A 22130-nucleotide genomic window follows, 5' to 3' on the forward strand; every position below is an offset into this window, starting at 1 on the left:
CAGGTGGGATTGGGCTAGGTGGCAAAGAACAGATACGGTGGGCTGAAGGGCCTCCTCAGTGATTCCACCGTTAGTCCAGGTTTAAGTTTATTATCATCACATGTAGTGAGGTACAGTGAAAGGCTTTGTTGCGAATGCACTACACTTAAATACAATCACATCGAACTCAGGTGCAATAGGTAGAGTAAAGGGGAAGATACAGAGTGTAGAATATAGTTCTCAGCATTGTGGCGCATCAGTTCCACAGACAAAGTCCAATGTCCGCAATGGGGTAGAGGTGAATCGGACAGTACCCTAGCTTATGGAAGGGCCGTTCAGAAGCTTGGCAACAGAGGGGAAGAAGCTGTCCCTGAGTCTGGTGGTGCGGGCTTTCAAGCTTCTGTACCTTCTGCCGGATGGGAGCAGGGAGAAGAAGGAATGTCTGGGGTGGGACAAGCCTTTGATGGTGTTGGCTGCTTTTCCGGGGCAGTGTGAAGTGTAGATGGAGTCAGTGGTGGGGGGTTCATTTTGTAAATAGCCATTGGTTACAAATGTAGAATTTTCCAAACTTTGTTGATCAGCATTCACAAAATCCAGAACAACTGCAAGTCAAACCAGGGCAGGACCCTCACCGTGAATGCCAGGGGCTTGGGTTGTACAGCAGAGGGAGCTAGGAGTACAGGGACATCGTTCGCTGAGAGTGGCATTACAAGTAGATAGGGTGGACAAGAAGGCTTTCCCTACACTGCCTTTCATCATGGGCACCATATCAAAGGAAGTACATACTGGCTCTGGAGAGGGTCCAGAGGAGGTTCACAAGAATGATCCCAGGAATGAGTGGGTTAACCTATGATGAGCGTTTGTTGGCATTGGGCCTGCACTCGCTGGAGTTTAGATGAATGAGTGGGGGACCTCATTGAAACGTACAGAATAGTGAAACATAGAAACAGAGAAACATAGAAAATAGGTGCAGGAGTAGGCCATTCGGCCCTTCGAGCCTGCACCGCCATTCAATATGATCATGTCTGATCATCCAACTCAGTATCCTGTACCTGCTTTCTCTCCATACCCCCTGATCCCTTTAGCCACAAGAGCCACATCTAACGCCCTCTTAAATATAGCCAATGAACTGGCCTCAACTACCTTCTGTGGCAGAGAGTTCCAGAGAAAAACCTTTTCACCCAGAGAGTTGTGAATTTGTGGAATTCCCTGCCGCAGAGAGCAGTGGAGGCCTAATCACTGGATGGATTTAAGAGAGAGTTAGATAGAGCTCTAGGGGCTAGTGGAAACAAGGGATATGGGGAGAAGGCAGGTGCGGGTTATTGATTGGGGCCGATCAGCCATGATCGCAATGAATGGCGGTGCTGGCTCGAAGGGTCGAATGGCCTCCTCCTGCGCCTATTTTCTATGTTTCTATGTTTCTATGATTGAATGGCAGAGTAGACTTGATGGGCTAAATGGCCTAATTCTACTCTTATCACTTATGATCTTATGATCTTCTTCGATGATATTCTTGCATGGAGGACTGCCATGTTGTAGGAAGGACAATTGTGTTGGTTTAAACCGAAGATAGAGACAAAATGCTGGAGTAACTCAGCGGGACAGGCAGCATCTCTGGAGAGAAGGGATGGGTGACGTTTCGGGTCGAGACCCTTCTTCAGACACCACACGCTGCCCTGCAGGGAGGTGTTGGGCTGGGCCCGGTGCTCTCACCTTTCAGCATTGAGCTGGGACCTGGGCCAGCAGCCAGTCCATGCAGCAGGAACCACAGGCAGCGCTGATCCAACCTGTCAAACCTGAGCGCTGTGTGCGCTGTGCTGGTTGGGGAATAAATACTGGGCAGGCCACCACACGCCGTTGAGGTTTTGGGCTCAATTGCAAATGCCGGGACTCCGTGAACTCTCGAGAGGATCAGTTTTCTGATCACAAGGTCATAAGTGGCAGGAGCAGATTCGGCCATTCGGCCCTTCGAGCCAGCACCACCATTCAATGTGACCATGGCTGATCGTCCCCAATCAGTACCCCGTTCCTGCCTCCACCCCATATCCCCTGACTCCGCTATTTTTAAGAGCCCTATCTAGCTCTCTCTTGAAAGCATCCAGAGAACCTGCCTCTGGCAGAGAATTCCACAGACTCACAACTCTCGGTGAGAAAAAGTGTTTCCTCGTCTCCGTTCTAAATGGCTTACTCCTTATTCTTAAACTGTGGCTAAATGTTTAAGAAGGAACTGCAGATGCTGGAAAATCGAAGGTACTCAAAAATGCTGGAGAAACTCAGCGGGTGCAGCAGCATCTATGGAGCGAAGGAAATAGGCAACGTTTCGGGACGAAACGTTGCCTATTTCCTTCGCTCCATAGATGCTGCTGCACCCGCTGAGTTTCTCCAGCATTTTTGAGTATCTTAAACTGTGGCCCCTGGTTCTGGAAATTGCCTTCGAAGAAGTTTGCTGTCGAGAAATGCTTACATTTCCTCGTTTTCCTATTCAATCATTAATGTCAAGTTCTACGGTTTCTTTCCCAAACTTTGTCTGAAGTTTCACTGGCAGAGCGGGTGTAATGTTGGTGAAGGTGTTGTGTGTTCATTGGGGTTAGGCCAGCGCTAGCTGGGTTCAAGTAACTTACAGGAATCTCGGCCCTTCCTCATAAACCAAGCATTGCCCGCTCCCGGAATGTAAACAAGACTGTCTGAAAAAAAGAACTCGCTGTGGGGATGCCCCTCCCTCTCTAAACGCACCTGGGGCTAACATCTCTAGAAAGGCGAAGAAATTAGTTTTCGCTGGTGGTGGAAGGGGGGGGGGGGGTGTGGAGAGAGAGCTGGAAAAATAATTGTGGTTGGGATAAAGTCTGGCAAATCTTCCCTCCTCTTCCACCCCCCCCCCCCCCCCCCCGACTAGAAAAATCACCCTCCATTCCCTCCACAGATGCTGCCTGACCCGCTGAGTTCCTCCAGCACTTTGTATCTTGCGCAAGATTCCAGCATCTGCGGTTCCATCTTTCTCAAAAAAAAGGTCTTAATTCTATCCCAATTCTTGATTTTAATTTGGCCGCTCGTTTTGATCGAAATTATTATGTTAAATTATTCATTTGACTTAATCCAATTATCTGTGTTTCTGGAGGCATAGAGTGATGCAGTGTGGAAACAGGCCCTTCGGCCCAACTTGCCCACACCGGCCAACAATTTCTCAGCTACACTCGTCTCACATACCCGCGGTTGGTCCATATCCCTCCAAACCTGTCCTGTCCATAGAAACATAGACAATAGGTGCAGGAGTAGGCCATTCGGCCCTTCGAGCCTGCACCGCCATTCAATATGATCATGGCTGATCATCCAACTCAGTATGCTGTACCTGCCTTCTCTCCATACCCCCTGATCCCTTTAGCCACAAGGGCCACATCTAACTCCCTCTTAAATATAGCCAATGAACTGGCCTCAACTACCTTCTGTGGCAGAGAATTCCAGAGATTCACCACTCTCTGTGTGAAAAATGTTTTCCTCATCTCGGTCCTAAAAGATTTCCCCCTTTATCCTTAAACTGTGACCCCTTGTCCATATGCCTGTCTAACTGTTTCTTAAATGTTGGGATAGTCCCAGCCTCAACTACCTCCTGTGGCAGCTTGTTCCATACACCCACCACCCTTTGTGTGAAGTTTGGGCCGGAACCAGCGTGCATTATCCTAGATACAACAAACTCAACTAAGGTTAAACTAAAATGTCTTGTGGGCACCTTTAAAAAAGAGGAATGTTAATTATGCAGCTTCCTCTAAGTTATTTGTTAAAAATCGTTTCGCGGTTTGTTCTGGTGTTGAAATTTACAATCGAGAGTCAGAAATATTAGTCAAGACACTGAGAGATGGGCACAGAATGCTGGAGTAACTCAGCGGGACAGGCAGCATCTCTGGAGGGAAGGAATGTACACTGAGCTATCGTTTAGTTTGGTGGACCAGGCCCTTCGGCCCACCGAGTCACCAGACATTAACACAATCCTGCACACACCAGGGGCAATGTTACAGTTCTAATTAACCTACAAACCTGTACGTCTTTGGCTTGTGGGAGAATTCCCACGCAGGTCACAGGGAGAACGTACAGACAGCACCCGAGGTTACGGTTGAACCCGGGCTTCTGGCGGTGTGAGGCACCAACTCTGCCGCTGAGCCTGCGCCTCTGTGCCGCCAATATATACATGTATTTAAGGGATATATTATATATTTTTTGCAGGTAAGAGCGAATGGATGGTATATTATGCACCCCTGGAGAAATTTAAATCTTATACTATTTAAAAGATAGAATTTATGGCATAAAATGTAAAAATAAAGACTTGGTTTCTATTTAAAACTCTTGTCTACGATGAAGCCGCTGTCTAGAGAGGGATTCCCTCTGTCGTCATTGCTTGGTTACCAGTAAACAGCAAACTACACAGTTCCATATTTGGGCATGTACGTCAGGGATCCCGGATGGGCGGCGCTTCCTCGCAGGAGGGGTTTTATCGCGTATCCTGGGCAATAAAACAGAGTGGGAGCTCGGTTGGAGTGCCATTTGCAGCTCGGGCCACGGCGGTTTCACTTGTGCTAGTCGAGGACCCGCTGTTTTTTTCGTCGAGCGCGGAATTTGACCATTTCCCTCCATCTGGCAGCTTGCTATTCTAATGAGCCTGACGTCGGTGGATACATGGTTATAAGAAGGCAGGGCGAGGAACTGGTTCATTCATAAAGTGAGCGCCGCAGCGAGTAGGAGCAGCAGCAGCGGGAGCACCATCATCGGACGCTAGAACACCGCACAGGGTTTATTTTAAAGAAAATAGTTGTTCTCTTACAAACGGGAAACTGGATTCAAGAGGAAACAAATCGTGGCTGTTCAACGATTGGGAGGACATGTACCAGGGATTCTCAGGCGACTTCGACTCGGCTTCAAGATGCAGCTCTTCGCCCTCGGAGCCTCAGTATCTGTCATCCGTGGATTCCTTCAGTCAGAGTATCGGCAGCCCGACCACCGCGGCCCAGGTAAGTGGAGCTTAATACCAGGCGGAGTTTACATTGCAAAGTGCCGGAGTAACTCAGCGGGTCAGGACAGCGTCTCTGAAGAACATAATACTCCAGCATTTGGTTTAAACCAGCATCTGCAGTTCCTTGGTACTACCCTTAAACTTTAATACGTGTTGCAACCGGGAGTATTTGTGGTAACAATATTAGCAATAGATAAAGGAAAATGTTGAAGATAGACACAAAAAGCTGGAGTGTCTCAGCGGGACATGCAGCATCTCTGGAGAGAATGAATGGGTGACGTTTCTGGTCCAGACCCTTCTTCAGACTGAGAGTCAGGGGAGAGGGAGAGTAGAGGCATGGAAGGGTCAGGTGTGAAAACGACAGCTCAAAGCAGACGATTATCACATACATGTGGAATGGTTATTTGATAGTTGGCTGAGTGGAATGGTGGCATCGAAGCATTTAACCGGGCCAGAAATATATTGATTATTGAGATGTGCAGGTCAATAAAGGTCACTGTTGCTGAATTGGGGCAGTTAATATTGGTATTAATGACAAATGCATGTGGCCGCGGCTGCATTAGAGCGCCGGGTCGATTGCAATCGATTTGAGGGTGAATAGTAATAGTTTGCTGCAAGTTGGAAACCTCTCGCCTGCACTGGGACGCGGTTACGTGCGTAAGGCTGACGTATTGGAACCCTCCGGGTGACGCTACGCCGGCCCCGCCCCCCCGGGGCGCGACGTGCTGACGTTAGGCCGCGTTCTATTTTGGAACGTTGCTAGGGCAACCACGCTGTCGGCGCGGGCCCCGCCCACCGCTCGGGTTTTTTATGAATGGAAAGCGGCGGGTTCCCGGACTGGCTACATTCCGCCAGGAGCCGGGAGTGTATTTCTTTCATTCATTGTAATGTGTGGCGAAGCGGAATACTTACACGCTTGCTTGCTTGCTTGCAGCCGCTGTACAGCAGGCTTGTAAACACAGCATCTCACAAGAGATAACGCAAGAGGCAAACAAAACATAGTATTAAATGAATACAGTGCAAAAAAATAAACTCCAGTCTCTAGTGCAACGAGGCAGTCTGGCGTAACAAGGAACTAGCTTACAAAAAAAACCCACAAAGTGCTGGAGAATTCAGGGGGTCAAGGCAGAATTTGGTGGCGTTTCGGGTCTGACTCTGAACCCTGCGAGTTTGTAGTTCTGAGTTTATAAGTGCTCAGTAGCCAGATGGTTTGATGGACAGATGCTGTTATGGAATCTGGACGTCCAGGAACCCCAGCTGCTCTCTGGCAGGTCGATTTGTAACTCGATGCAGTGGTCTGCACCACGGTATCCGCAGTGTGTGTATGTATGGCAGAGAGGAGATGTCAGGAACTGCAGTTTCTGGTTTAATCAAAATAAAGCGTAGGAAAGGACTGCAGATGCTGGTCTGGAGAAGGGTCTCGACCCGAAACGTCACCCATTCCTTCTCTCCAGAGATGCTTGCTGCCTGTCCCGCTGAGTTACTCCAGCATTTTGTGTCTATCTTTAATCAAAAGGAAAAGCGGGTTCAGAAAGTAAGATACAGACAACTTGCATTCTTGGGTTAGGGCAGAGAATATAAACATTGCATGTTTGCACCACAAACACTGTTTAGACCGCATGTGGGGTGTAGTGTGCACTTCTGGCCACCACACTGTTACTGTAGGTAGGATGTATGTGCTAGAAAGAGTGAGGGGGGGGGGGGGGGGGGGGGGGGGGGGGGGGGAGGGGGGGGGGGAGTCACGAATATTGCCTCTATTACATTGGAGGACTTTAGTTATGAGGAGAGACTGGATGGACAGTTTTTCTCTGGAATTGTTTTCTCTGGATCCAATGAAGCCGATGAATAAACTAAGAGGACAAGATGGGGAGACAGAATCATTTTTTCTCCCCCATGTTAAGGGGGGGGGGGAGGGGGGGGTCAAAAACAAGGAGGCAGAGGTTTAAGACGAGCAAAAGTTTATTAAAGGAAATCTGAGGCACAAGTGTATTTTTGGAGTGGTTGATATCCAGAACGCGCTGCCAGACAAGTTAGTGGAGTCGAACACATTTTAGAAACTCCTTCACTGGCATTTGAATGGGTACGCCAATTTATATTGATGGACACAAGGGTCGCAATAGGCATGATGGGCCGAAGGGCCTGTTTTTCTGTGACGGACAACTCTGACTTTCTAAAACCGGCAACCACGGGCTACAAAGGCATGAATAACATGATTAGATTTGTATTGGGGATACAACCATACAGCGACTTCCCCCTGAACTAAGAACAGTTATTAGACTCTCGTTTCCCTCTCCCCTAACTCTCAGTCTGAAGAAGGGTCTCGACCCAAAACGTCACCTATTCCTTCTCTCCAGAGATGCTGCCTGACCCGCTGAGTTACATTAGTTCATGTGATGGGAGCAGAATTAGCCCATTCGGCCCATCGAGTCTACTCCGCCATTCAATCGTGGCTGATCTATCTCTCCCTCCGAACCCCATTCTCCTGCCTTCTCCCCATAACCCCTGACACTCGTACGAATGAAGAATATATCTCTGCCTTAAAAATATCAATTGACTTGGCCTCCACAGCCGTCTGTGGCAAATAGTTCCACAGATTCACCACCCTCCGAGTATAGTTACCCCATCATTTTAGTGGGTAGACAGAAATGCTGGAAAAACTCAGCGGGTGAGGCAGCATCTATGGAGCGAAGGAGGGTATATCTATTGTATTAAGCAGTGTATAGAAACATAGAAAATAGGTGCAGGAGTAGGCCATTCGGCCCTTCGAGCCTGCACCGCCATTCAATATGGTCATGGCTGATCATCCAACTCAGTATCCCATCCCTGCCTTCTCTCCATACCCCCTGATCCCTTTAGCCACAAGGGCCACATCTAACTCCCTCTTAAGTATAGCCAATGAACTGGCCTCAACTACCTTCTATGGCAGAGAATTCCACAGATTCACCACTCTCTGTGTAAAAAAATGATTTTCTTATCTCGGTCCTAAAAGATTTCCCCCTTATCCTTAAACTGTGACCTCTTGTTCTGGACTTCCCCAACATCGGGAACAATCTTCCTGCATCTAGCCTGTCCAACCCCTTAAGAATTTTGTAAGTTTCTATAAGATCCCCCCTCAATCTTCAATGTTCTATGCAGTTCATTTGTATTACCCGTCTCTTCATAATGGGTTGAAGTGCTATTTTTGAATCTCTGTGACTGCCTGCCCACGACCGGAGACTTGCGCATGTGTTGCAGGATGAGTAACCTTTGTACTGGGTCACGGGGTGATTCGTTACACACTTATCACCAGAGACGAGGCGTGTATTGACGCACAGCCACGCAGAGAGTAACCTTCCTACAACCAGTGACTATCACAAGGCGACTCCTCCTGGCCAAACCGTGAACTGCTTCTCTAATACTCCACAAGATATTGACACACACAAAACACTGATGTAACTCAGCGGGACAGGCAGCATCTCTGGAGCGAAGGAATGGGTGACGTTTCGGGTCGAGACCCTTCTTCAGACCCGTTCCTTCTCTCCAGAGATGCTGCCTGTCCCGCTGAGTTACTCCAGCGTTTGTGTGTCTATCTTCGGTTTAAACCAGCATCTGCAGTTCTTCTTCAGTCAGAGAGTGAGGGGAGAGGGGAAACGAGATATGGAAGGGTACAAAGTCAGTCCATTCCCTTGAAAGCTTTTCACTGTACCTCGGTACACGTGACAATAAACTAACCTGAGATACAAACTATTCATGTTCCCCAGAGATGCTGCCTGACCTACTACAGCTGAGCTACTCCAGCATTTTGTCTTTTTTTTGTAAATCAGTATCTGCAGTTCTTTGTTTCTGTTAGTTTGTTGTCCTGTCTACACCAGCTCAATTGGATTGTGTTTTGCATGAAGCTCAAAGTAAACAGTCAGGTGTTAAAGTTTGATACATGTCAATGCAAAACGGCCGAAGGGCACGGAGAACAGTACAGCACAGGAACAGGCCCTTCGGCCCACCATGTGCCTGCCGAACATGAAGCCAAGTTAGACTAATCTTGTCTCTCTCTGCACATGATCCTTCACCTCCATTACATACATTCCCATGCGCCTATCTAAAAGCCTCTTCAATCCCACTGATGCATCTGCCCCCACCACCACCTCCACCCCTGGCAGTATGTTCCAGGCGCCCACCACTCTCAATGTAAATACAACACTTGGCCTGCACATCCCCTGTTAACTTTGCCTCCCCTCATTTTAAAGCTGTGCCCTCTAGAGCATGCCATTTCCACCCTGGGGTGGGGGGGGGGGGGGGGGGGGGGGGGGGGGGTTAGTGTGTCATCTGAAGTAGTGCAAAAAAATAATAATACTAAAGGCCAATAATGGAATGAGTGTACAATGTGGCATCTCGTCCACTCGAGAGAGAGAATAGTGTTCAAAGTGAAAGATTGGTCAGCGTGGTCGAACGGTGGCGCACACTCGATGGGCCGAATGGCCTAATTCTGCTCCAATGACGCTGTGTGAACATGAGCATGTTATCCACACATTCCCTCCACAGATGCTGCCTGACCCCCACCCTGAGTGCCTCCAGCTATAAATGCCCAGATTAGGCGACAACCTTTTCAGTAAAGCAAGCCACATACTTGCTCATTTTTGTATATTTTTTTACATACCATGTTTTTGTTTTAAATAACAAATAAGGATTCACGATCTCTCTCTGTTAGAACAGGGAAGGGGTCAAAGGAGAGTGACGGTTGCCATACTTCCTCCTCCATCCCCCCCCCCCCCCCCCTCCCCCCCCCCCCCCCCCCCCTCCCCCTCTTGTAAGAGGTTCCCAAAAGCAAAACTCAATTTGAATTAGTTATGTGTGTCACCAGCTATCTCAATGTATAAGGAACATTTGGACAGGTACATGGATAGGACAGGTTTAGAGGGATATGGGCCAAACGCAGGCAGGTGGGACTAGTGTAGATGGGGCATGTTGGCAGCAATGGGCAAGTTGGGCTGAAGGGCCTGTTTCCATGCTCTGATCAAGTGGCTGAAACTCTCTGGAGAGTTTCCAGCCTCTTGCCCCCCCATCAATGCCCATCCAGCCCCAAATCCAAGACCTCCTCATGAACAATGTCCTCCGTTTGAATGTGTTTCAGGAGTGTGCGACAGGCGTTGGCGAGTTGCCAGGATCCTTTGTGCCAACTCTCACCGCCATTACCACCAGCCAGGATCTCCAGTGGATGGTTCAACCGACCGTCATTTCCTCGGTGGCTCAGCCACAGCCCCAGCCTCCACTCCCCTCCATGGCCCATCCATCCATGGACCCGTATAACCTCCCGAGCACCAGCTACTCCGCCCCTGCCATGTGCTCCTATAGCAGCGGCGAGCCATCCAGGCCCGCCCGAGCTGGCCGCTCCAGAAGGGCCCGCGATGAGACGGTGAGTGAGCATTAAAGTGCGCGCTACACACACACACACACACACACACACATACTAGGGTCTACACACACACACACACACACACACATACTAGGGTCTATAGACACACACACACACACACACACACACACACACATACTAGGGCAGGCAGCTCCAAACGTGGAGGCAAAGTCTATTTGGATATATTTAAGGCAGAGATGGATAGATTCTTGATTAATACGGATGAATTTAATAGAGAGTTAGATAGCGCTCTTGGGGCTAGCAGTATCAAGGGATATGGGGAGAAGGCAGGCACGGGTTACTGATTGTGGATGCCATGATCACAATGAATGGCGGTGTTGGCACGAAGGGCCAAATGGCCTCCTCCTGCACCTATTTTCAATGTTTCTATGGGTGTCTGAGGTTATGTGGAGAAGGCAGGAGAATGGGGTTTAGGAGGGCGAGATAGATCAGCCATTATTGAATGGTGGAGTAGACTTGATGGGCTGAATGGCCTCATTCTACCTCTATCACTTATGATTTATGATCCTCTTCTATGATATTCTTGCATGGTTGTAGCAGGGGACTGTAGATGTTGGTTTAAACCGAAGGTGGACTCAAAAAACTGGAGTGTCTCAGTGGGACAGGCAGCATCTCTGGAGAGAAGGAGTGGGTGACGTTTCGGGTTGAGATCCTTGTTCAGACTCCATGACACCTTGGTGAACTAGAGATGGACTTACTTCCAGCATGGAAGCAGGTCCTTTGGTCCAAACTGTCCATGACTGCCGAGTTAGCATTCTGTGGGCTCCTCCAATTAACCCCCATACCTACCCCCCTGTCCCTCCAAACCCCTGCCCTTCCTTGTCTTCATAGGTTCGTAAGTTCTAGGAGCAGAATTGGCCTTTAGAACCGGTTTGGAGCCAGTAGATGGGACATGTTGGCCAGTGTGGGGAAGTTGGGCCGAAGGGCCTGTTTCCACGCTGTATCACTCTCTGACTCGAGGTCTACTCTGCCTTTCAATCATGGCTGATCTATCTCTCCCTCTCAACCCCTTCTCCCCATAACCCCTGACTTCCTTACCAACCAATATTCTGTCCATCTCTGTTTTCAAAGTATCCACTGACTTGGCCTCCACTGCCGTCCGTGGCAATGAATTCCACAGATTCACCACATAATATATGTCTGGGTGCTCTTTGAAATTCTTACTGTAATTGTATCTGCTACCTGCCCTCTGAGTGGAAACTGAGATCCCTATTAAATCTCCCACCCCCCTGTCCATTCTATGCCCTACCGTTTTAGCATGGGGGGGGGGATTCGCGTTATCCATGCGCCTGGTGATATTGTAGCCATTTGCCTGCGTCTAGGCTACATTGCCTCGATTACACCTTCCTCCAGCTCCGTGTTCGAATACAGAACCGAGTTCCCTCCACAGTGGTCCATCAAACACTACAGGGCAGCTGGATCCTGAGTTAGTCCGTGTGTAGGTTCCCCATAATGTGAAACGAGGGACTGCAGATGCTGTTTTTAATTCCAGTACTGTCAGGACAGGACCTTTGTTTGACTGAACGAGGGTGAGGATGGGGGGTTGCAGAGAGGATTTTTTGTTTGTTGTTGCAAGGATTGAGGGGGTTTTGGGTAGGGAATAGGGCTTTTGAGAGGGGTGTTGGATGGAGGGTTGTGGGTCGTGTTGCGCAGGGCAGGGAGCGGGGTTACCGTGGGAGCAGCGGGCACTGACTGAGCACCTTGTCCGTCTGCCCATTTACAGCTGACCGCCGAGGAGGAGGAGAAGCGCCGTGTCCGCAGAGAGAGAAACAAACTGGCCGCCGCCAAGTGTCGCAACCGGCGCCGGGAGCTGACCGACCGTCTGCAGAACGTAAGTTGCTCCCCGCTCCCCGTCTCACCCCGCTCCCCGTCTCACCCCTCTCCCCGTCTCACCCCGTCTCACCCCGCTCCCCGTCTCACCCCGTCCCGTCTCACCCCGTCTCACCCCCGCTCCCCGTCTCACCCCGCCCCCGTCTCACCGTCTCACCCCACTCCCGTCTCTCCCCCCACCCCGGCGCCTCTCTCCGGCGTAGCCTCTCCGTCTCGAGAGTCCCCTCTATCTAGCTCCCCGTCTCTCCTCTGTCTCTGTCTCCCCGTCTGTCTCCCCTCTCCCCGTCTCTCTCCCTCTCTCTGTCCGTCTCTCCCCCCCTCCCGTCGCTCTTCTGCTCGGCACTATCGTAGCCTATTCCCCCTCTCCACCTCCACGTCTGTGTGCGAGAGTCCCTCTCTATCTAGCCGTGTGTCTGTGTCTCTCTCCGTCTCTATCTGTTTGGGTCTCTGTCTCTGTCTCTGTCTCTGTCTCTGTCTCTGTCTCTGTCTCTGTCTCTGTCTCTGTCTCTGTCTCTGTCTCTGTCTCTCCCTCTGTATATCTGTCTCTCTGTCTGTCTCTCTGTCTGTCTCTGTCTCTGTCTCTGTCTCTGTCTCTGTCTCTGTCTCTGTCTCTGTCTCTGTCTCTGTCTCTGTCCGTCTCTCTCTCTCTGTCTGTCTCTCTGTCTCTCTCTCTCTCTCTCTCTGTCTCTCTCTCTCTCTCTCTCTCTCTGTCTCTGTCTCTCTCTCTCTCTCTCTCTCTCTCTCCCTGTCTCTCTCTCTCTCTCTCTCTCTGTCTCTGTCTCTCTCTCTGTCTCTCTCTCTCTCTCTCTCTGTCTCTCTCCCTGTCTCTCTCTCTCTCTCTCTCTCTCTCTCTCTCTCTCTCTCTCTCTCTCTCTCTCTCTCTCTGTCTCTCTCTCTCTGTCTCTGTCTCTGTCTCTCTGTCTCTGTCTGTCTCTGTCTCTGTCTCTGCCTCTCTCTGTCTCTCTCTCTCTGTCTCTCTCTGTCTCTTTCTGTCTCTCTCTGTCTCTGTCTCTCCCTCTGTCTCTGTCTCTGTGTCTCCTCTGTCCCTGTCTCTGTCTCTGTCTCTGTCTCTCTCTCTGTCTCTGTCTCTGTCCCTGTCCCCCTCTGTGTCTGTCCCCCTCTAAGTCTGTCCGTGTGTCCAAGTCTCCCATTAACCGCCTCTGGTTCCCCTTCAGGAGACGGACGAGCTAGAGGAGGAGAAGGCCGAGCTACAGTCTCAGATCGCCGAGCTTCACAAGGAGAAGGAGCGGCTGGAGTTTGTGCTGGTGGCCCACAAGCCCGCCTGTAAGATCCCGTTCCAGGACCCCCTGAACACGCAGCCGCCCAGTGCGGCCGGTGCCGAGGTGAGCTCTCTCGGATTGCCTCTGGGCATGGACGGGAAGGAGCCCACGTTGACCGGGAACTACCCGCCGGGCTGCCATCTGCCGGCGGAGGTACCGTTCAGTAGCCCTTTCTACCCGCCCTGCCAGACCGTCCAGCCATTTTTGAATAGTAGCGCCGACACCTCATACACGTCTTCATTTGTGTTCACCTACCCAGAGGGAAGTAGCTGCGGCCTCGTCCACCAGCGGAACAGCAACAGCGACCAATCCTCCGACTCTTTGAACTCGCCATCTCTGCTGGCTCTCTAACCTGCTCTAAACTCATGCACCCACCCCCCTCTACCCGACACCCCCTCTCTCAAACGTCCAGCGCTGCTTTACCCCCCTCCGGGCCCAGAGTGGACGAGGGATGGGAGGGAGGGGGAAGGGGAAGGAGGGGATGGGAGGTCGGGGTAAGTGTGTGTGTGTGTGTGAAGAGAGAGAGAGAGAGAGAGAGAGAGAGAGAGAGAGGAGAATAAGTTGTTGGAGGCAAAATGCTTGAAGGCGGGAGGAATCGCCAGCCTCGGATCACCCCTCTCCCCCACCCCCTGTACCCGGGGGACAGCGAGAGGATGAGGGGACGTGAGGACTACACTGTCGAAGGGCTCCGTCTCCAAATAACACACGCTTACACACCCGCTTACACGCGCACGCACACCCACACATACTTGCACTCATACACACGCTTGCACTCACCCACGCTTTCACGCTTACACACACTTACACACTTGCCTGCCTACTTACACACGCAGAGGCTTATTTACACTTTCTCACACATACTTCACACACACACTTGCTTACACACACTTACGTGTCACACACACTCACACACACTTACACTACACATTCACTCACTCACACAGACACACTTACACTCATACTTACACACTCACACACACTCACAAACACAGACTTACACACACTTACACACACTCACACACACACTCACACACACTTACACTCAGACACACTCACACACACACTTACACACACACACACAAACTTACACACACTTACACACTCACTTACACACACACTTACACACACACTCACACACACTCACACACACTTACACACACACACACACACAGACTTACACACACTTACACACTCACTTACACACACACTTACACTCACACACACACACACACGGGGTAAATCAAGTCCCGTGGGGTGAGCCAGTTGCAGGCTTTGTGTTGGCCGTGTGCCAATATCACGCCAACGCACCCCCACTGAATGTACGTTTGACCTGTTTTTAAGAGCAACCCCAGAGCCAGCGAATGCCCCGCTCTCTGACCACGACCTCTCTCCCTCTCTCTCCCTCCCCTCTCTCTCTCTCTGTGTTTACGCCGGCTGTACAAGCTCCGGGACGATTTGACTGTAATGTGGACAGAGCTGTTCTTTGGCTGATCGTAACAGGTCGCGGATTGTCCTCCTCGAATGTCCCCTCCATCCCCTCCGGAGTTTCGCCGGGGATGTTGCCCTAACTTACTGTGAATCCAGACATTTTGTCAATTGAGTGGAAAGATGACGAGGTTTTTTGTGTGTATCTGTTTGTGTGTGTGTGTGCGGGAGAGAGACAGACAGACAGGGGGAGGATAAGGGGGCGATCTATTTTCTGTAATGTAAAGAAAATGCCCCCCCCTCCCCCTTCAAGACGTGAATTTATTTTAAGAAAAGATTTTAAACTGCCAGAAACTAAAAGACAAAAAAACAACGAGGGCGGCAGTTACTAATATAATACCCGTCCTGGTTATATTATGACTCTTTGTATGGGTCACCGAGGTCAAGCTGGCTGTAAAACAGGCCCTTGGGACCTCTATTAACTTCACCCCTCCCCCCTTCCCCCATCCAACCCCAAGCTCATCAGCCTAGGTCATAAGTGCCGGGAGTAGAACTGAAGTAGGCCATTCGGCCCATCAAGTCTACTCCACCATTCAATCATGGCTGATCTATCTCTCCCTCCTAACCCCATTCAACCTGCCTTCTCCCCATAACCCCTGACACCCGCACTAATCAAGAATCTATCTATCTCTCTCTGCCTTGATGGGGGCTATGTCAGTTACTTTCACCACCCCATAGTGTGGCTTCGCCCTGTGCTGACCAGTTCGTCTGCCCAAGACCAACACAAAAAGCTGGAGTCACCCAGCGGCTCAGGCAGCATCTCTGGAGAGAAGGGATGGGTGACGTTTCCGGGTCGAGGGCCCTTCTTCAGACCCATTCCTTCTCTCCAGCGATGCTGCCTTTCAAGCTGAGTTACTCCAGCATTTTGTGTCTATCCTCGGTTTAAACCTGCGTCCTAGAATAAAGGGGAGGCCATTTAAGACTGAGGTGAGAAAAAAAAACGTTTTCACCCAGAGAGTTGTGGAATTCCCTGCCACAGAGGGCAGTGGAGGTCAAGTCACTGGATGGATTTAAGAGAGAGTTAGATAGAGCTCTAGGGGCTAGTGGAGTCAAGGGATATGGGAAGAAGGCAGGCACGGGTTATTGATTGGGGACGATCAGCCATGATCACAATGAATGGCGGTGCTGGCTCAAAGGGCCGAATGGCCTCCTCCTGCACCTATTGTCTATATTACAATGTGCAGTTCCCTCCTACACATATTGAACATGGCACTGCTTCCAATGAAGCCTGTAGATGTGTATTTGGTGTAGAGAGGTGGGGGGGGGGGGGGTGGGAACACAGTTGTGTTCCCGGTGGATTCCCTCCAGGGCAGGTTCTGTGGAGAATTAGGAGGGGGTGGGGGTTGAGGGGGGGGGGGGGAGCAAATTGGCAAGGAGTAAAGACACAATTCTACAGAAGTGTGTAGCAATGTGAAATTGCCTCCTTTTTTTTAATATGTCCCTAACTGAGTCTGTGACTGTCCATTGAGGTTCAAATGGTCGACTCGTGATGAAGTTCCCTGCACACCCTTCATCCTCTCCTGCCCCCCTGCTGAAGATGCCAATTTAGAATGATGCCAGCACACGGTGGTTCCCTCAGCCACTGAGAATCAGAGTGGTGATCACTTTACCCCCCCCCCCCACCTCCCCATGCTACTGTCCTATGGGTGTAAGCACCCTCCCTACATGAAGTACACCCACCCCACCGATTGGCAGTCTCACTATAGCCAGCTGCCTCCATTTTATATTTTTATATTTTAATATTTATTTTTTTATTTCTATATGTACTTTTAAAGACGTGCAACTTGTTTTCTTCGCAAACAGAAGGAAAAAGATTAGATTGAATATGGGACTAGCTGTACAAAATGTCTGGAGCCATATACTGACTTGTTAAAAATGATTCCTAAAATGGCGGCGGGGGGGGAACAATTTTAAGAGTCCTGCTGTGAGTCTATAGGATGCAAAAAACTACTGACCTCCCCTCGTCCCTTCTCCCTCTATGAAGCCTTGGTGTGGGATCAACTTGCTTCAACCTGCCACTGCTTATCCAGTGTTACTTCATCAATAGTGTCTAGTTTTGAGCTCTAGTTAATTAAAGCTTTTTTTACAAAAAAATGTTAAAAAATTTACGGTTAAAAAAAAAAAACTGCATGGAGATTTGCTACATCATTTCAGAAAACAGATCTGATATTTACTGTGGCCCAGGATTAACTGAAACTGTGTCGCTTCTGATGCTTATATACTGTATGTTCCTGTGTCTGTATTATCATTATGTTCACGGTCGTTTATCAAAGATTATTCTGTAATTATTTCAACAATATAGAAATTTGTTTCTGAATTGGTGACGAGACTTGTGTGTTTGTGTGTGTGTGTGTGTGTGTGTGTGTGTGTGTGTGTGTGCTCTGTGGCATTGCAAAGGGTTTCAAGACCGCTTTCTTTCAATGCCCAGTTTGGGGACAGTTCTGGTGGCCGGTGCTAATATCCACTCCCCACTCACCCAGCCCTTGACTAAAGCCTCTACGACTACCAGATTTGCCCTTGCCAAACTCGACCAGTTGGCAGCTCGGTGGTGCAGCTGGTTTCGAGCCTGACCTGTGCGCGTGTGTGTGTGTGTGTGTGTGTGTGCGGAGTTTATACGTTCTCCCAGTGACTGTGTGGGTTTCCTCCCACATCCCAAAGACGTGTGGCTTTGTAGGTTAACTGGCCTCCGTAAATGACCCCTCGTGTGTAGGGAGTGGATGAGAAAGTGGGATAGCATAGAATTATGTATGAACGGGTGATCGGTGGGGCAGCTGTGGAATCGATGGGCCGAAGGGCCTGTTTCCACGTTGTATTTCTAAACCAAATCCAGCAATACTATAGAAAAGTTGATTGTATTTAGCGACAAGTATTTGTACTCAAGGGGAGTTGAACCTTGTGGGGATGCAATGGACCATGGAGATTGCCACCAACACCAAATTGTCCTTGATCCTTGTTTTTCAATGGGAAAGCAGGCTTGGAGGGCCTGAATGGCCTCTTCCTATCCCCTGTGTCTTGTGTTGCCATTCCCTCTGTGGGCAGAAGCTACAAAACGTTCTTCTGCTGAAGATTAACCCAAAATGCTGGAGTAACTCAGCGGGGTCAGGCAGCATCTCTGGAGAGTAAGAATGGGCGATGTTTCGGGTTGAGACTTGAGGTTCAGGGGAGAGGGAGTCTAGAGATATGGAAGGATAAGGCGTGAAAAGGACAGATCAAAGCAGACGGTGATGGGAGAAAAGTCGAATGGTACATTGTGAGTTGACAACGAGGTACACAATCAGTGAAATGTTATCAGGAGGACAGTGAAACTAGTCGAAGAACGAGGAGGGAGAGAGGGAAAGCAATGAAGTCGGAGAAATCAATATTCATACCGCTAGGGTGCAGGCTGCCCAAGCAGAATATGAGGTGCTGTTCCTCCAATTTGCACTGGGCCTCACTCTGGCAGTGGAGGAGACCCTGGACAGAAGGTTCAGTGTGGGAACGGGAGGAGAGGGAGTTAAAAGTTAAAGCTACCAGTTGTATGAGACCTTGAGAGAAGATTGGTGTCCTCTTCACTGGAGAAGATCCACTGTCGGGGGGGGGGGGGGGGGGGGGGGGGGGGGGGGGGGGGGGAATAAGTGGGTCTGTTGTATGCACCCATTAGTATTGGTCTAATTTTCTACTCTCAAACGAGCCACAACTCTGGGAGATTTGCTGCAGTCTTTGTGCAATGTTTCTCCAGGGCATGGAGCTGCTGGTGGCATCCGCAGAGCCCGCTGGGTGCCTGGGCATGAAGTCACGAGCCCCATTCAGTCAGGGACATTCACTGTAACCCCTCCCCCCCCCCCCCCTTAGAATCACCATCCCACAGCCTCTACAGAGAGTATGTGTGGAATCAACTCTTCATGTGAAACTGATATTGAGCCGCACTTTAATACTGAACTATTTATCATTCCGACAATCTCATGGACTCCTCTGTCTCCTTCCCATTCTTGTGTGTCTCTATGCATCTCCCTCTCTTTCTCGATTTCCCACTTTTCGATTTCTCTCTGTCTCTTTCCCTCTGTCTCTCCCTGTCTCTCTCTGTCTCCTCTCTGTCTCTCCTGCCTCTCTCTGCCTCCTCTGTCTCTGCTCTCCTGCCTCCCCTGCCTCTCCCTGCCTCTCCCTGCCTCTCCCTGCCTCTCCCTGCCTCTCCCTGCCTCTCCCTGCCTCTCCCTGCCTCTCCCTGCTCTCCCTGCCTCTCCCTGTCTCTCCCTGCCTCTCCCTCTCCCCTTTGCCCCCCCTGTCCTTGCCCTCCCCCTCTCTCTGCCCCCCTCCCTGCCCCCCTCCCTGCCTCCCTCCCTGCCCCCCTCCCTCTCCTCTCTCCCCCTGCCTCTCTCCCCCTGCCTCTCTCTGCCCCCTCCTCTCTCTGCCCCCTTCCTCTCTCTGCCCCTTCCTCTCTCTGCCCCTCTCTCTCTGCCCCCCCCTCTCTCTGCCCCTCTCTCTCTGTCTCTAGACCCCATGACCTTGTTCCCCCAGCCTCACTCTCACTTTCCACGACCATTGCTCTAACGCCCTCAACCCACCAGAGTTTCATGCACTTTGTGAAATTAAGGTATATTTTGATATTTATGAATATTTTGCTCCTGTTTCACGGAAACCTGAGTTTGTGGCATCAATAATCTGCATGAAATCTGAAATCTGCGATGTTTTATTATGTGTTTAATAAATCAACCATTGATGCTAAATCCACATTTGTACGTGTTCATTATTATAAATAACTGCGTTTTTTGCTATCCTTTTTGCCTGTAATGCTTCCAAGATTGTGCCCAAACCTGGGGGTATTAGCGTGCTAGCCCACAGGAGATCCACAAACCCCTATCACAATCGCTCCACACGGTGGGAGGCTCTCTACTCCCACAATAAACCCTCTACACTGTGAATGGCTCGATTGTAATAAGATAGACGCAACATGCTGGAGTAACTCAGCGGGACAGGCAGCATCTCTGGAGAGAAGGAATGGGTGACGATTCGGGTCGAGACCCTTCTTCAGACTGATTGTAATCATGTGTTTAAGAGGGAACTGCAGATGCTGGAGAATCGAAGGTTACACAAAAAGGCTGGAGAAACTCAGCGGGTGCAGCAGCATCTATGGAGCGAAGGAAATAGGCAACGTTTCGGGCCGAAAACCTTGGGTTTCGGCCCGAAACGTTGCCTATTTCCTTCGCTCCATAGATGCTGCTGCACCCGCTGAGTTTCTCCAGCCTGATTGTAATCATGTGTTGTCCTTCTGCCAACAACAAACAGCCGTTCACTGTACCTCGGTACAATTGACAATAAACTAAACTGTATAATCGACGCAAGAAGATAATGCTTGCCTCCATCGGTCAGGGTATTAGAAGAGGCGTATTGCAGCTTTACGGGGCGTTTGTTGGGCTGTGTTTAAAGTACTTGGTGCCGTTCTGGTCGCCCCCATTACAGGCAGGACGAAGAGATCCTGGAGAGGGTGCTGAGTAGGTTCATCAGAATTCGGGCTGGATCAGAGGGCATTAGCTAAAGGAGGGGGTGGACAAATTTAGATTGTTTTCTCTGGAGTGTTGGAGGCTGAGGGGAGCCCTGATCGAAGTGTATAGTATTGTGAGAGGCGTAGATAGGGTAGACAGTCTGAACCTTTATCCCAGGGTGGAAATGCTACAAACTCAGGAACATAGACAATAGACAATAGGTGCAGGAGTAGGCCATTCGGCCCTTTGAGACAGCACCACCATTCAATGTGATCATGGCTGATCATCCCCAATCAGTACCCCGTTCCTGCCTTCTCCCCATATCCCCTGACTCTGCTATCTTTAAGAGCCCCATCTAGCTCTCTCTTGAAAGCATCCAGAGGACCCACCTCCACCGCCCTCTGAGGCAGAGAATTCCACAGACTTACAACTCTCTGTGAGAAAAGGTGTTTCCTCGTCTCCATTCTAAATGCCTTACTCCTTATTCTTAAACTGTGTGTGGTCCCTGGTTCTGGACTCCCCCAACATCGGGAACGTGTTTCCTGCCTCTAGCGTGTCCAAACCCTTAACAATCTTATATGTTTCAATGAGATTCCCTCTCATCCTTCTAAACTCCAGAGTGTACAAGCCCAGCCGCTCCATTCTTAAGGTGAGAGGGGCAAGAGTTAAAGGAGATGTGCAGGGTATTTTTTTTAATTCAGAGTGGTGAGTGCCTGGAGCACACTGCCATGGGTGGTGGAGGCAGATGATATAGTGGCGTTTGAGAAGCTTGTGGATACATAATCTATAACTCATGTACAGGCAGAGGGGATTAGTTTTAATCTGGTGGTACACAAAAAAGCTGGAGAAACTCAGCGGGTGCAGCAGCATCTATGGAGCGAGGGAAATAGGCAACGTTTCGGGCCAAAACCCTTCTGGTGTTGTGTTCGACACAGACGTTGTGGGCCGAAGGGCCAGATCCTGAACAATTCCTATGCCCAGAACACAATGCAGCAGTAACCAGTCCCTGTGAGGTGGCGCAGCGGTAGAGTTGCTGCCTTGCAGCGCCAGGGTCCCAGGTTCGATCCCGACTACGGGTGCTGTCTGTACGGAGTTTGTACGTTCTCCCCGTGACCGGCCAGCGTGGGTTCTCCGAGCTCCGGTTTTTTCACTCACACTCCAAAGACGTAAAATACCAGCTTGGTATAAATGTTAAAATTCTCCCAAATTCTCCCCAGTGTAGGATAGTAGAGGATCAATGGGCCGAAGGGCCTGTATTTCTAAATTAAACTTTAAAAAAAACTCCCTCTGCACAAAGTTGACCTCAAGTAGTGGGGCAGAGTAGTGCGGCACTCCTCAAACAAGGAGGGGGGGGAATACCACTCCAGGGGGCCACGTGAGTGACAAGGGTGTTTTGTGTAAGTAAGTGCCCCAACTTACATATTCAATACCCAACTATTGAATATCTCAACACTGTTTATTTTGTACTCTGTAAATGTCTCGGTTGTAATCATGTATTGTCTTTCCATTGACTGGTTAGCACTCAACAAAAGCTTTGCGCTGTACCACATTATACGTGCCAATAAGCTAAGCCAAACTATGTATAACATGAACTCTTGTTATTGTGGACGTCTTTTATGGTGGGTTTTGGTTGTAGCGACCTTCATCACCAGGCTGGGCCGCCAACTCCATTCCAGACCAGACCTACC

The 22130-nt window shown here is 49.9% G+C and overlaps 1 protein-coding gene across 1 annotated transcript; it reads left to right on the forward strand.

Moving 5' to 3' along the window:
- The first annotated feature begins 4217 nt into the window (after nucleotides 1-4217).
- On the forward strand, nucleotides 4218-13938 carry fosb (FBJ murine osteosarcoma viral oncogene homolog B). Its single transcript, XM_055663786.1, has 4 exons — nucleotides 4218-4976; nucleotides 10086-10367; nucleotides 12112-12219; nucleotides 13394-13938. The coding sequence occupies exons 1-4, from the start codon at nucleotides 4848-4850 to the stop codon at nucleotides 13847-13849; spliced, it is 975 nt and encodes a 324-aa protein (XP_055519761.1). The 5' UTR covers nucleotides 4218-4847; the 3' UTR covers nucleotides 13850-13938.
- Nucleotides 13939-22130: the final 8192 nt, after the last annotated feature.

Source organism: Leucoraja erinacea, chromosome 38, assembly GCF_028641065.1.
Source record: "Leucoraja erinacea ecotype New England chromosome 38, Leri_hhj_1, whole genome shotgun sequence".
NCBI lineage: Eukaryota > Metazoa > Chordata > Chondrichthyes > Rajiformes > Rajidae > Leucoraja > Leucoraja erinaceus.